This window comes from Ixodes scapularis, unplaced genomic scaffold (genome assembly GCF_016920785.2).
Source record: "Ixodes scapularis isolate PalLabHiFi unplaced genomic scaffold, ASM1692078v2 PGA_scaffold6__148_contigs__length_123643588, whole genome shotgun sequence".
Taxonomy (NCBI): domain Eukaryota; kingdom Metazoa; phylum Arthropoda; class Arachnida; order Ixodida; family Ixodidae; genus Ixodes; species Ixodes scapularis.
The window spans coordinates 57,165,252-57,179,528 of NW_024609881.1; the positions used below are offsets into that span (position 1 = coordinate 57,165,252).

General features: G+C 47.4%; 1 protein-coding gene across 1 annotated transcript in view; it reads right to left on the reverse strand.

Moving 5' to 3' along the window:
- Window positions 1–14,277, reverse strand: part of LOC8043238 (nucleosome-remodeling factor subunit BPTF) — a 98,523-nt gene that overhangs the window by 63,704 nt on the left and 20,542 nt on the right. The window contains exons 4-8 of the mRNA XM_029989921.3: window positions 14,088–14,218; window positions 9,045–9,351; window positions 7,401–7,598; window positions 2,112–2,518; window positions 210–450 (exon numbers count right to left, since the gene is read on the reverse strand). Coding sequence (XP_029845781.2) covers window positions 210–450; window positions 2,112–2,518; window positions 7,401–7,598; window positions 9,045–9,351; window positions 14,088–14,218 — 1,284 coding nt within the window. The remainder of the gene's footprint in view (window positions 1–209; window positions 451–2,111; window positions 2,519–7,400; window positions 7,599–9,044; window positions 9,352–14,087; window positions 14,219–14,277) is intronic.

Below are 14,277 nucleotides of genomic sequence, written 5' to 3' on the forward strand. Positions count from 1 at the left end.
GGAAGCTCCATGCTCGCTTCTTAGACCAGTCATGCATCTGTCCATCACCATGTGATCACATTCTTGCGCAGAGAGCGGGGGTCGGGTGTTAAAGGGAGGCGGTCGACTGGTCTGGCGATCGGGTTGCTCCCTCTGCACCGTCGGCTTAGGGGTAATGGAGCATACGGGTGGATAAAGCAAACGGGGAGTGGACCCGGCGTCCTTCTCACCGAGCACGTCGCTCCAGGCGGCGTTGAAGAGGACGGGCTTGACGGAGGCCTCGAGGATGGCCAGGGCCAGGGAGAAGTCCCTGGGAGAGGTGCACATGTTGACGGCCCGCAGCCAGTTGGACCGGTGGATGGCCCAGTTGGGGTGCAGCAGGGCTGCGGGCACGCTGTTCTCCAACTGCAGCAGCGTCTGGCGCAGGGTGCCCACCAGGGCCGCCCGGCTGCCGTGCACCGCTCCCCCCCACTGCGAAGAGGAACCCACGGGGTGCGCCTTTCGGGACGTTCGGAAGACACCCCCCACGTTACGCACACGCACGCAGGACACCCTTCGAGTGCCGCCGGAAAGCAATGATACGCTTGATGGACTCTCATGTTTTAAAGGTCGACGCACCAAATCGTCTGGAAGACGCCCCCCCCCTCCCCACCCTCACCCCCGTTACGTCACAAACCCTCCGAGCACCTCTAAGTACACGAAACATGTTAGGAAGACGTTACGCACATGGACATGCACGCGGATGTGAGAACACTCTCAGAGTAAATGTCGAATACTGGGAAAACTAAACACTCAACCGACACTCGTATCTTAAAAATCCGCCTGCAGAATCCTTCGGAAGACAAACCCACGTTATGCATGCAGGCGTGGGAACGCCCTTCGAGCACCGGAAGCACCTTCAAGTGCTGTCAAATTTACTTTAAAAAACTGTCCACCCGATCAACTCTGGTATCTCAAAGGGCGACGTGCTCAATTGTACGGAAGACGCCCTTTCACATTACGCCCACACAGAATGTGAACACCCTTGAACGGGGATCCATTGCTTCTAAGTGCCCAACACGCACAGATCCACGCACGCCCTTGAATGAGTCTCTGCCGTTTCTCGACTGCTCCAGTCGCAAGCACACATCGTGAAGCATGTGCGGCCTTTCGTGAAATTCTAGGGGTCACTCTTGTCTTCCAGTCTGCTGCCATTGGTACCCGACCACGCGTTCAAATTTTGAGCGACAAACTCAGAAACACCGTAGGGATAATCAACTTTCCTATCGAACCCCAAAATCTTATTTGCTGCCTGAATCTTTTTCTAGTATGCTTCTCACCATTCCTTCCCCCACCCTTTTTTCCTCCCTGCCCCCAAAAAATTGGGTCTAGGAGTTCTAGTTTCGGCAACTCCGGTGCCAGAACCAGAATTCCAACACGAAAACCAAACTCTAGAAGCTGGAACACGAGTTCTAGAAAGTAATCAGAATTCAGAGTAGCAACACCGGAATTCCAGCGCCGGAACTCGAATCCTGAGCCAGAACCTGCATTCCAGGGTCCAGAATTTCGGACACAAAAGCGAGGTTCCAGGAGCAAGCACCGGAATTTCAGTGTGAAAACCGAAATCCCAGAACCAATACCGGAATCTTGTCGCTGGAACTAGAGTCACTGTATGTTGCCAGAGTATTGCATCACTCTGGCAACTGTTACTGTTCAATTTTAGCTTTTACCGGCTATTTTGGCGCCGAAACACATACGGTGGAAGGGGTTTCGAGACTTCCGACCCCCCTCTCCCAAGCACACATGTCGCGAACAACCACCAAAGTTAGGATGCGCCCAGGTCAAGACGCGCTACCTCAAATCACTGGTGAGACATGGTTGCATAAAAACATCATGAATTGTGCCGCAAAACCTTGCCAACTAAAGTTTTATGAAACATCACGCTCCTGTCATTCTGTACTAATCTCCAAAAAAAAGTTCCTACAAAAAGAGCTCTTTTCCTGTGTTTTTATGCAAAAACATGCTTTGTAAATGCTCAGGGTGACCACAGTAAAGAAAAAAGGTTGAGCCGTCGTCTTGGCGCTTCGAGCCTGGGAGTTTCGGCACTCTGATAACATTTAGTGACTCTAGTTGGAACCCGTCGGCGCACCCACCTTGAACTCGGAAGCCGTGGTGAGCGAGAACTTGTGCGACAGGTGGCGCCGCTTGTCCCGGTCCTCCGCGTGCTGGTGCTTGTTCAGCGCCAGCGTGTTGCTGTGGTACTGGTTGGTGAAGCTGCGGTAGCTTCCCTCCATCCCCAGCTTGAAGAGCAGCGACCCCGAGTTGAGGGGCACAGCGCCTCCAACCTTGCCTCGCGCCACCCGTGATATCTCGCCGTCCTTGGTCAGCACCAGCACTGAGTCGGCGTCAGAGTCCGACGCGCCCTTCTTGCCCGTGCCGCCGGAGGCACTTGTCGTGCCGCCGGACGAGGCAGCGCGTGCCGACGAGGCTTCGTAGGCGAAGCTCCGCGGTACCAGGGCTCCCGTTTTAGAGCGAGTCACGATGGACGACCGCGAGCCCCCTGCGATTGATCGGTTGATTTTGTGAGTTTCAGTGGCACGAGAACCAGATTTGGCCCAAAAGCAGCAACAAGCTATACTAAGAGAAGTAAAAAAAAAGTGATGGCGAATATCTAGACAATTGTGTTGCGTACGTGAAACATTCTCGCATCACAAACGTTTAGCGATACTCCAAGTTTCCAGACGCCAGACGCCTACGTTCACGGCGCTCTTCATCAGATAGTTGAACACACACCACGTGTACACTTAATACTTGTTCCTAGAATGAAGTGGTACTACCGCTAATCGGGCTGATGAATTTTCAGTGCCATCGGCTGTCGCCGAGGCACAATGCATCGCCCCGCTCACGCATGGAGCACCGAGCACGTCAACCGAGATCGTGGGTCCCAACACTAGTCTTCTGTTTGCCGCGACGAGTATTAACGCGTCATTCAGCACCCATGCGCGGACACATTTCCTGACGCGCGAGGAGATCGAAGCAGAATCTAGACATTGCGACACCGTTCAAGCCGAACTTGGAGCTATGCCAGCAACCCAGAGGAAAATTGAAGCTATGCTGCTCCTCCACTACAAGCGAAGGTGCAATGTTCTGCCTTGTTTCGATAGACGTTCTGAGCAGCCAACTCAGCTGCACAGTGTGCAAGGATTGCTCGGGAACTGGATTGACTGTCTAAGAAGGCACAAAACTCGGACTGGCAACAACAGAAATCTTGGTTGCAGTGGGGCTCCAGCCGGCCCATCTAGCCCTCCAGCGAGCTGCCAAAAAAGATGCCCTACGTCTGCACAAGGCCAGCAGACGACATCGAGAGGAGTTGGACAGGCGGAACAAAAAGGAAGTGTGCAAGAACACTTTGGACTACTCTGCAATGTCGTTCTAAAGCCGAAAATCTGTGTGCAACTTTCAAGTGCTGTTTTCTCAGAATGGATCTCGGGAACTGCCCAATGGATTTTCGTGCTGTCTTTTTTATTCTGTTCCTATACGTATAACTTTGTATGGGCATAACAGAGTCCTTTTTTTAGAAAACTGTATTATAAATTTATAATAAAAAAAAAAAATTAAATTTGATGAATGTAAGTTTCACTGACTATATAAAATTCGAAGTTGTGCTAAAATTTATTTGATGAATTTAAATTTCACTGACTATATAAAATTCAAAGTTGTGCTAAAATTTATTAACAAAGAAATTTAAGAAAAGCGCTGTGTTTTGCGCTGGGAAACCTATCCAGGGGTCACCATAACGAATTTTATACTGCTAGTACTACCTTTTTCGAATTCTCCAGGCCTGCCATAAAGAATGGATATGGAGGATTTTGATAAATATTTGTAACTTGAGAAATAATATGCACAGCTCCATGAAACTTTGCAGTTACTCTTATGTCTGTGTTATAAATACACCCTGTGAATTTTGTTCAGGTATCTCTAAGAATAACACAGTTCTTTATTATTCCCCACATCCTCCCTTAAAGAAACCACGAAACAATACTACCAAATACGATATAGCTTCGCCAATACTGGAAACTCCTCCGAAAACACATAGGAGCGGCGGCGAACGTGACAGTGGCGCCTCTAGCGGACTCGGAGTCTACGGAAGCAGTCGTTGCAATGGAAAAATATAGGCTCCGCGACGTCCCCGAGCTTTACAAGCCCCGTATCGCCACCCTAACAACAGAAACAATTTATTACGGTCAGTTCGCTTGCAAAGCGGAATCCACTGATCGCAACTGCAATGACAATCGAATAACAACGCGCACGTAAACAAAGATAGAGCAGTTTATTTAGTGGTCTCAAACGCCTCCCACGGGATCACACGCGTTTGAAACGCGTCTGGGAAGCGCAAAAAAGGCGTTAAGCTACTCGAACTACGTCGTAATCGTTAAAACATGCAAAAACGACATGTTAATATTACCAGAGCAAGCGCACGAGCTGCTGGAGCATAAAAACAAAACAAAAAGTAAGGATAAAAATGAATGTGCAAACACTTACCGAACTTTGCAGAAAAAATGGTGTCGCCATTCCCGACGAAAATAAGAAGAAACGGGAAAGAGAAGCGAACAACGGCGAATAAAAGAAAGAAGCTAGCAAAAAACTATTTCAAGGACGACGATCGTTGCGGCGCTTATAGAAAAAAAGAAAGAAAAATGGAAAGCAGCAAATGAATAGCTGGTGGTTGCCACCGGTGTTGAGTTCACGACAAACAAAGCAGAAGCAACAGACGAAACTAATAAAAAAAGAAGAAAGCGACCCTTTTTTTTTTCAGCTGCTTGTTGTACATTTCTTTATTTGCTTTCGCGGCGTAGGTACGAACTAAAACCAAAACAGGGGAAATAAATAATGTAGTGCAGCTCACACTGCCCCGTAAAAAAGAGTCGCAGAAATGTTTTGGTCGCAGGCAGCAATCTTTTATATGTGCTAGCAGTGAGTAACCTTTTTTTGCTTTCGAATTTCTTTTTTCAGTGACTTTGGCGGGTTGTTCGTTCGCTCGCTTGACGAAGCAGTTTAAAAGTGCATTCAAGTACTTGTTGACGTAGGTGTCCGTAGGTTGACGTAGGAAGCACAAGAAAGATTTTCCACCACATCGCACAAACTTGTTCTTGCAATGGTAGGCACCACATCGCACAAACTTGTTCTTGAATGCGGCCGGTTGATCAACAAACGATGACCCGTAGCAGACGTGCCAGCCGGAGTACAAAAATAAAATTCGAATCAAAATGGGTAACGAGCTTACACTTCTTAATATATTTAATAAATATCAAAAAGCATGTATGACGATTTTGGATTAGAAACTCAATCGAAGGCGAAAATAGGAGGTTATCGCAGACGACAGTGGAAGAAAACAACAACAACAAGAGCAAAGTTGCAGACGGCCCTCAAAATACCCGGGCCTAGCGCAGACGAACCGCGGGTAGTAAGCGCCGAAGCGAAGGAAAGGGAGTAAAAACTAAGCCAAACAAAGCAAGGATACGCGATTGTTTACACGTCGGGCAAAAAAAAAAAAAAAAAAGCAAAAAGCAGACAAAAAATATACACAGCAACATATAAGCAGGAGGAAGAAATAACGCGGCAGAGTGGCGTCGCCTCAAAAATATAAAAGAAAGAAGACTCAAAAATGGAAATAGTGGAGACGGTTCAACGGGTGTCGGCCTTTATCGTAGAAGTAAAGAAGCAGCGAAGCAGAAGATGTTGGTCGTCCCCGCGCTAACAATCGGAATTTGTGCACTGTCAATAACGTGACTGAAATCATCTTTTTTCGCGGGGCTACGACGCTCTCCCCTTCTTTCTTTGCAAGCGCGAGAAGTCTGCTTTTTTCGTAACTCCGCTTTTGTTAACCTATAATCGCGTCAGATTTGCATATGCACAACGCCTTCTTTCGGAGCATACTGACATCGCCGTAACGTACGTGGTTCGAAATTGACTTCTGCTTCTTCATCTGGAGACGATCTTAACGGGATTAGCTAGCTCGCCTGTTCGACGAAACGGTTATAAGCAAGACACTCATGAGAAATGGGAATTGCAACGACAAAACGAATTGACTGATAAGAACAATAAAGTTGAAACGAAGCTATGTTCTGAAATGTTTGTACATTTCCCTTTTTCACGAAACAGCGCGAAGGCATACATTCGTGTTTTGCTTGGCTTACATAAGTTGTGACAGAATGTTTTCTTCGGGAGAACTCCGAAATTGCACCCAGAAAGCTGTAACACCTTTCCCACGCGAAGAGAATGTCCTTCACTTATGAGCTGGCACCCATTTTTTAACTTTCAAAGCAGCGAATGTCCGTGACAATTTTTTTTTGTATGTCACCTCGCACGGGGATAGGCAAAACCAATGCATTTTGGAGAATTTGTCTGCCAGCGGAGACTCCGAGCTCGCCAGGGGCGCTGCAATCACTTTTCGCCCGTTTTCCGCGAGAGTTGCCAGTATTGGCTTGCACGGTATTTGATACTACTATGATTCTGTCGATTAAAAGCACAAAATTGACACTCCACATTCGCAAAGCATGGAAAGAATAAAGTTTATGTTAAAACATTTTTGCAAAGTGCATTTTATGAGGCATGCATTCCTCTTCGTCCTCAACCCCTCGTTTCTCTCCCAACCACGTGACCCTTAATTAATGGCACAAACAAGGAAAACGTTATTTCGAGGCGACGGATAGTCTGCTCGGGCAGGGGATTGAACCGTAAGCCTTGGGTGCAGCAAAACGTAAAAAAATCATTTCAAGAATGTTGACACTCGAGAGCCTCGTTTGGGACACCGAAGAAACTTGCTCCAATCGGTGCCCGCATGTATGGCCACCAGATGTTCCTACGCTAACGGACACCGGGGCTAGAGCAACTATAAATGAGCTACGATTCAAAGTAACAGCACTTCGACCATCTTGTTGCCTGAACCCGTTGTTGCCGGTCATATCGAGCTTTATCTGAATTCGCAGGGAATGCTCGTCCTTCCTCCAGAAATGCTAGAAACGGTCCGCAACGGAGCACGACGACGTCGCCAGTGCTTCTTGACGCGGCACCTAAAGCGTGGGAAGTTGCATTTTCAAATCACAACTCTCGCCAATTGCCCCCCATCTGCAATAAAGTAGCGGCGCTAAAAAGACAATCGCGGCATAGAATGTCGATATTCCAGCTTAGCCCCTTTGGCGGCTCTAACCAGGGCAATGTGTCAACAGACTGATCTCAAAGGCCAGTTTGGCTACGCCAGCACTGCCATGACGCATGACAAGAGCTTTAGTGTCGGCACGTGCGGAGCACAACACGGCACGAGCTACCTCGTGCACCGCTACCCGACTCCCGTGAACTAAAGTCGTGACGGCATTGCGCGTGCGCCGAACGCTTGGCGAGATTTACCGATTGGGCCGTTTGATTGGCCGATCGGTTCTCACCTTCGGCCTCCTCCTTGCCCGTTCGTGCGGGAGTTGTCCCTTTCTTGGCCGCGGCCGCCTCGTCATCAGACTTCTTGCCCACGCCGTCCCCTTCCTCCTTCGTTCCTTCTACCTCCTCCTCTTTCGGCGTTTCCACGGAGCCGGCTTCGGCGTTGGCTTCTCCGGAGTCAGACGGCTTGGAATCCGCCCCCAGTTTCACTGAAGGGAAGCGAGGTGGTTTGACACAACGTTCGTACCTTGGAAACTTAACCCTAACGAGTAAACCCCCCTCCCTCACACACATAAACAAAAACAAAAGAAGCAAGCGAGAGATTAAATGAAAGGTACGACGACCCCTCGGTTCTGAAGAAACATCTCGAGAGGTTAAACCTTTTAAATACCAAACCGAAAAAAAAAAAAAAAAAAGGACTTTACCTAGATCAAAGCAACCGTCAGAGCCATAACACTTGTAAGAAACTCACTAGAAAGCTCAGTAAAACTATGACCCAGAATGGCAGTCCTGAACCTTTGGTCCAATCTACAGCTACACTAGAGCTCTTACAAGTCACAATAGTGCGCTTTTGCAAAAGCTTTCTAGTTGCAGGTGTATTTTCACTACAGGGTTTCTCAAAGAAATCGATTAGATATCTGTAGAGGTTTTCGCTTTCCACCACGAGACCGCTTTGTCTGGGCTCGTCTGCAGGATGTTGAAGACAATGAACGTGATTAGTTTTCCGCCGGATTGACAATTTTCGGTGTATGCAATATGTTGTAGCGATATGTGAACCCCTTCAATTGGAGGTCCACAAATGGCACCCTAAAATAGTTATGGAATCTGCAGCAACACACAGTTTGAGAACTATTGAAATAAAAGATGGACTCTGCCGTAATTGAACATTCTTGCAATCAAACTGTTGAGAAGTTTGCAAACTTTATGAACGCTCGTACATACACTAGAGACATAAGTGAGTGTTTGAATCAGAGTCTTGGACCATGGCCTAGCTATACGTATAAGGGGTAATCAGAAAACATAGGTGCTTCAAGTGCCACCAAAAGCTCTATAGAGTTAAAGTGAGAACTCGCAACGCCTGTAGAAAATCAAGCCTTCCAACCGAAGCTCCACCCCTGCTATTAACCGTTTTCAAAATGCAGTGCCATCTGGCAGCTCAAAAAGTTGCTCCACATTCGACAAACTAATGGCAGTCATGAAACCATTTCATCAGGCACCGTCACTTTAACACGCCCACAGGAGATGAGAACTGAATTGCCTCGCAATTCTCTCTCGATTTGTTGATCTTGACGGAATAAACATGGAGCTGGCCGGTTCAAAGCGGCGACCCATAAGGGCCTCAATTAAATTTCCTCCATCAAAAGGCTTTAAAGCCAAACTCTCATCAAGAGATTGACTGGACCACCCTCCGAAATAAATGTGCAAGACGCTGCACCCAATGCGTGCGTTTTGTTATACCGACGTCTCAAACATGCGAAGCCTCACATATCCTCCACCTGGTACGGTCTTCAACTTCTTACTTCGTCGGCCTCGAGGAAGGCCGCCATTAGGTTGGCACAGACGCCACACATCGAGGTGATGACGGCGATTGCAGTTGCTAGACTGAATTTCAAAAAGGGTCCATTCCTTCAAAACAATATTCGACCCTCACTCACCCACAGTGACGGTCTTGGTGCTTGAGGTAGTGGTGGTGGTCGTTGTCACCACCGTCACCATGGTCGTGGTGGTCGTCACCTCCTCCTCCGCCTCCACAGCCGAGCTCATCACCTCTTCCTCCACGTCCATCTTCTCCGGCGGAAGCATCGAGGTCTCGACGACGTCACCGTCCACGACCATGTTGTCCACCACCGTGGACTCGACGACGGACTCTTGGCACCCGTCCGCGGCCCCCTCCTGCTCCGTCGCAGCAGAGATGTTGGCCTCCGCTTCGAGGAGGCTACGCTCCAACGCCTCTTCTGCGGCCTGGGAAGTTCAGAGATGCGAAGGAGGGGAAGACGCTTCACTCGTTTATTCTTAAGGCTACTTCACACGTAACTCATTAAGATGGAGGCTCGGGCGGGTGGGTGATAAGAGCTTGCATTGGCAGCAACGACGCATTATAAAGAAGGACAAAAGGAGAAGGCACATAGAACGACAAACATAGCACTATGCTTGTCTCCCCCCCCCTCTTTTTTCAAGTCTGGAAGCATCTTGGTTTGTGTAAGAGCAATAACACACTTCTTATCCAATGCGACAGTGTCCCGCCCACAAGTACACACATGCTTTTGCCGGCCTGGGTAATCTATGTACTCGTTTCTTGCACAATAAATGCATGTTTATACATATGTAAACTTATGTATGTGTCCTCTCCTTCTTTCCCTGTTTATAACGCGCTGTGCCGCTAATACCAATTGTTCACACATTCGAGTTTGCCCACGACCGAGTTCTTGCACTCTCTTACAATAAGAGACTAAGCTGGCGGCAGGCTAGCGTCATCCTTGAGGCGACCCTGGCAAGGCATTTCGCTTGAGCAAAGATTTTGCGGCATTTGCGAGACTGACAAAAGGGGAATGGCACACGGTACTACCGTAGAATACTGTGCATCCGCTCATACCACATTAAGCGCCCATTCCCAAATTTGTAAAATCTGAGAAAATATGCACAGTACATTCATATGTAGAATTGATGACCGGACAAGCGCCCATCCCCCATTTTTTCATGATCATCTCAAAATTTTGAGTGGGCGCTTCCCCAGTATTTTACGGTATGTGCGTACTATCTATGAGAGATGGTTGTCCATAACATTGTCAAAAGCTTTTTGAGCCAAGAAATAAATAATGATGCACAAAATAAATAGGAAATATATGTAAATGACGAATGTTCCATGGCTGCCCTATAGATGGCGCCAGTTCGTTCTCTCCACGCAAGAGATATTAAAGGGCCACAAAAAAGAAGAAAAAAAAGTTTTTTTTAAAATAGTCTGGTTGGAACAAAAAAAATTTTTGCGCAAAAAAAAAAAAAAAAAAAATTTTTAGAGCAATACTGACTGCACGAGATTTATTTTAGTTGCATCCATGACATTACAGAATAATCATACACTCCCTTCACCTCAATGTGACGGCCACAGCTTTTTATTGCCACAGCTTCTCTCCTCCACGTGCCCGAAATCCCGAGAGCAAAAACAAGTGAAAAGGAGGCGACTACCGACTAAATTGTGTCTCGCGCTGTCAATATTGCTCTATATAAAATTTCCTTTTTGCGTAAAATTAATTTTTTGACCCGTGTGTCCCACCTAAACTGTTAAAAAAAAAACTTTTTTTTTTTTTTCATTTCAGTGGCCCTTTAAAAGGCACATGGTCATAAGCAGTCAAGGCCCTAATTTTTGCCGACTCGTAAAATATTGGAAAAAATTGTTCTTGTGAATATACTACATCACGGTAACGAATACGTAGCATATCACTCAAATACCACAAAATTTTGTGCCCACGAAATATTCCTAACACTCGCACTTCCCAAAATTTCCAAAATGTTGAGCCCGCAAAAATAAGCTAGTTCACCACTCCGATTGATTGGCCTGAAATTAATGCAGTACTCTGGCAGTTTCCTGAGCCACCCAAGCTAACTGCATTTTCTGAATACCCAAGATTTCCTCTTCCTGGCATACTGTTTAGTACCTCTAAGCTCGAAATAGTTATTGAGGAAATGGTGAATGAAGACGTCGCCAAAAGCCACACTCTAATTTCTGGCAGCGTGAAGCCAAGCTCACGCAGCTAGCGGCATTCAGGGAAACCTCGGTAGGGGCCACCAAGAGTCAGGATGACGTCACAATGACATCCAATATGTTGATCACCCACTCGGGCAACTAGGACGGGTACAGCCAATAACATCCATGTTTCCCTGGGGCGCTCTTTCTGCGCTCAAGCGTAGGGTTCTTGTTTCCACCGCCTCAAAATATGGCGTTACGATCAACATTGCCGCCAGGCCAATGGCCATGGCAACGTTCGCCGACATCCGAGGAGCGTGGTCGTCTCCTCCGAGTGTTCTGCGGAAAACGTGGTGTTCGCTCGGTTCGCGCTAATTTGACTTCCAAAGTCCTGGTGCTCTCGGAAGAGGATACCTTGGTGCTACTGCACAGCGAAATGGTGCGGGAACTCCAGCAAGTCGAAAGTCTTGTCGTTCTTTCTATTCCGAAAGGTGTTCCGAAGCGAGAGGTAAAGTTTCGTTTTTCGTCGCTTTCGTTTCAAGCCCGTTCCATGTAGTGCGATCCTGGTTGCGATTTTCAGTCTCGTGCGGCAGAAACCCCGTGAACACAGCACTTAGCACATGTTTGTTTTTGTTTTTTCTTACGTATGAGTGACGTTGCACCTGAAATTTGCAGGCAGATCGAACCGTACCACGTGCTAAGCGCACAGGACGACACATTCATTTTTGGTGCTCTCTTTTTGCCCACAGACCCTTGCCTTACTTTTGTGGGAAAGCTTGAGTGCCTTCTGGCGTGCATTCTCAATCTGGTATACAAGGATGATGTGATGAAGAATCTTAGTGCTTTCATAAATAAACAGTCGGAGACCTTCTCTATCCAGCAATCGGCTAGAAGTTCCCCAGATGTTCTGCTATGAACCCTGGTGAATTTACGCCTTTTAAAAGAAGAGATCTGCAAAAGCCTCATTTGTAAAGGTCTGCAGCTGATAGGAAAGCACAGTAACCGTAAAACAAGTCATCTAACAGCTGAGTAACAAAAAAAATTATATTTTTTTGTCTACAAAACATTGAAGTTTCTGCTGATCAAAACTGTGGTGGTGCGATATCTTTTACAAATGTATATTTCTTTCATTGTGCTCTTACATGCTTCTCGTGCCATCTGTTCTATTGTTCCGTAAATTTTATTATCTGTATATATCTTCCATTTTATGTATGAGATCTGTGTAAATAATAAAGAACGTATGAAAAGTAAATGTGTGCTCCTTGCCTCCTACCCACTTGAGGAGCAGCTTCTCTGAAGTTGCGCTACAGTGGTTTATAAAAAAAAAGATATAAAATAAAAGCCCCAGAAGACGAGAATGAAATCGACGAGAAATGAAATCAGGAAAGCAAACCGGAGGGGAGAAGGGGGGCAGGAGCAGCGAGCGTCGGCGAACCGGCCGCCTGGGACGTGACAGGACAACTTGCGCCATCTAGGGGCAAGTAGGGGCGGCCCGGCAGCAGTAGAGGCAGCGATTGTAACGCCATGTTTTGAGGCGGCGGAAACAAGAACCCTACGCTTGAGCGCAGAAAGAGCGCCCTGAAGGAACACGGATGTTAACGGCTGTACTCGTCCCAGTTAAGTGGGTGATTAACATATTTGACGTCGCCAAGACGTCACCCTACTTTTCTCTCTTTTTTTTTTTTTTCGCTCATCGGTCGCTCTTTTCTCGCTTCTTCGCTTGCTTGGGCGCCCGGAGCGTGCTACAATAGCCAAGGCTACGGCTGCACCGGCCTGGTGAAGCCACACGTCGGGAAACTTGCAGGTCGAGCGGGCAATCCAGCAAACTGAGCGCGTCGCTAATTTTTTAGTGCAGAATGTGTTTTACGAGTAGGCTTCTATAAGAAAATTGTCACTAATGAGTGAGAAGTTATATATAAAGTCCGTACACATAGTTCGAGCCCTCAGCAAGGCTCGAGGCTTGGTCGGTGCGATTGCAGTCGGATCCTATGGCCACTGAGCTACTAGTAGCACAGCTGGTATGGAAGGGTCAATGTTTTTATTTGAATTCAAATGTGCTGGCGAGGCCCAGAATACATTGTGCATTCTGGGTTCTGTCAGCATTCTGTGCCGCTGCAGTGAATGTTTATGGAATTCATCTCACGCCATCAAACGTCTCGTGATTTGTTGGGAGCAAGTTCTACTCCCCATATAATGAACCCCTACCCACATCCGTCATCACTTTTTTATCACTCTGGGTAGACCCTTAGTTTGAACACCCTTAGTTCAAACAAGGGGTCAGGACCAATTCTGAAAATTCAACAACTTCCTGGAAAAACATTTTTTTTTTATTTCATTGTATTGGTTATGCACGTTGCAATTGACTTCAAACAAGACACCACTTGACAATGCCCAAGCACAAAAATGGTAGCCAATATACTGTCCTTGCGACATGTCTACTGAACATTAGTCTATACCCCGTTTCACGATAACTTGGTGAACTGTGGAGGCCCCCGCGACACAATAGGTGGTATTCACTGGAGGCCATATTTGAGGTAACTGCACACAGCGCATGCTCGGGAGGAGTTTCCCGTCAACTCTCAGGCAATCACAAGAGAAGAAGAGAAGGAGAAACTCTCTTCTCACCAGGACTTTCCTTTGTATGTCCCAGGCTTCCCCCAGAGGTCGCTATTCTCCCTCTAAAAGATTATAGATGATTAACTTTTGCAGCAGACGACAGCCGGTTCTTCCGGGCCTCGCATTTGGCGCAGTGACACAAACGCTCACTTGACGTGGTGTCACGCGCCTCACTCCAACGGTCTTACTGGATCGCGGCGGCCGTAGTCTCCACAGTTCGCCAAGATATTGTGAAACAGAGTATAGTAAGACTAGGCTGCAGGTGAACTAGCTTTCACGCGTTAAAACTTTCGGAACATTCAACACTTTCTTGACGCGTGTTTGCGGTGCCAGCGGTTCTTTACAAGCAAGTTTCACGGTAAAGGACAGTCTTTGAAAAAGAGGAGGGTAGTCGTCTTACCAGGCTCTCTTCCAGCTCCTGCCGCCTGCGCTCCTCAGCCTCCTGCGCCTCCCGGGCCTCTCGTTCCCGTCTCTCCTCTTCCTCCTTCGCACGGCGGGCCGCACGTTCCGCTTGCACTTTCGCCAGTGCCGCTGCAAGATGCCGTATGCCATGCAACAAGATTAGGCTCCCCCCAAACCAATCCACCCAA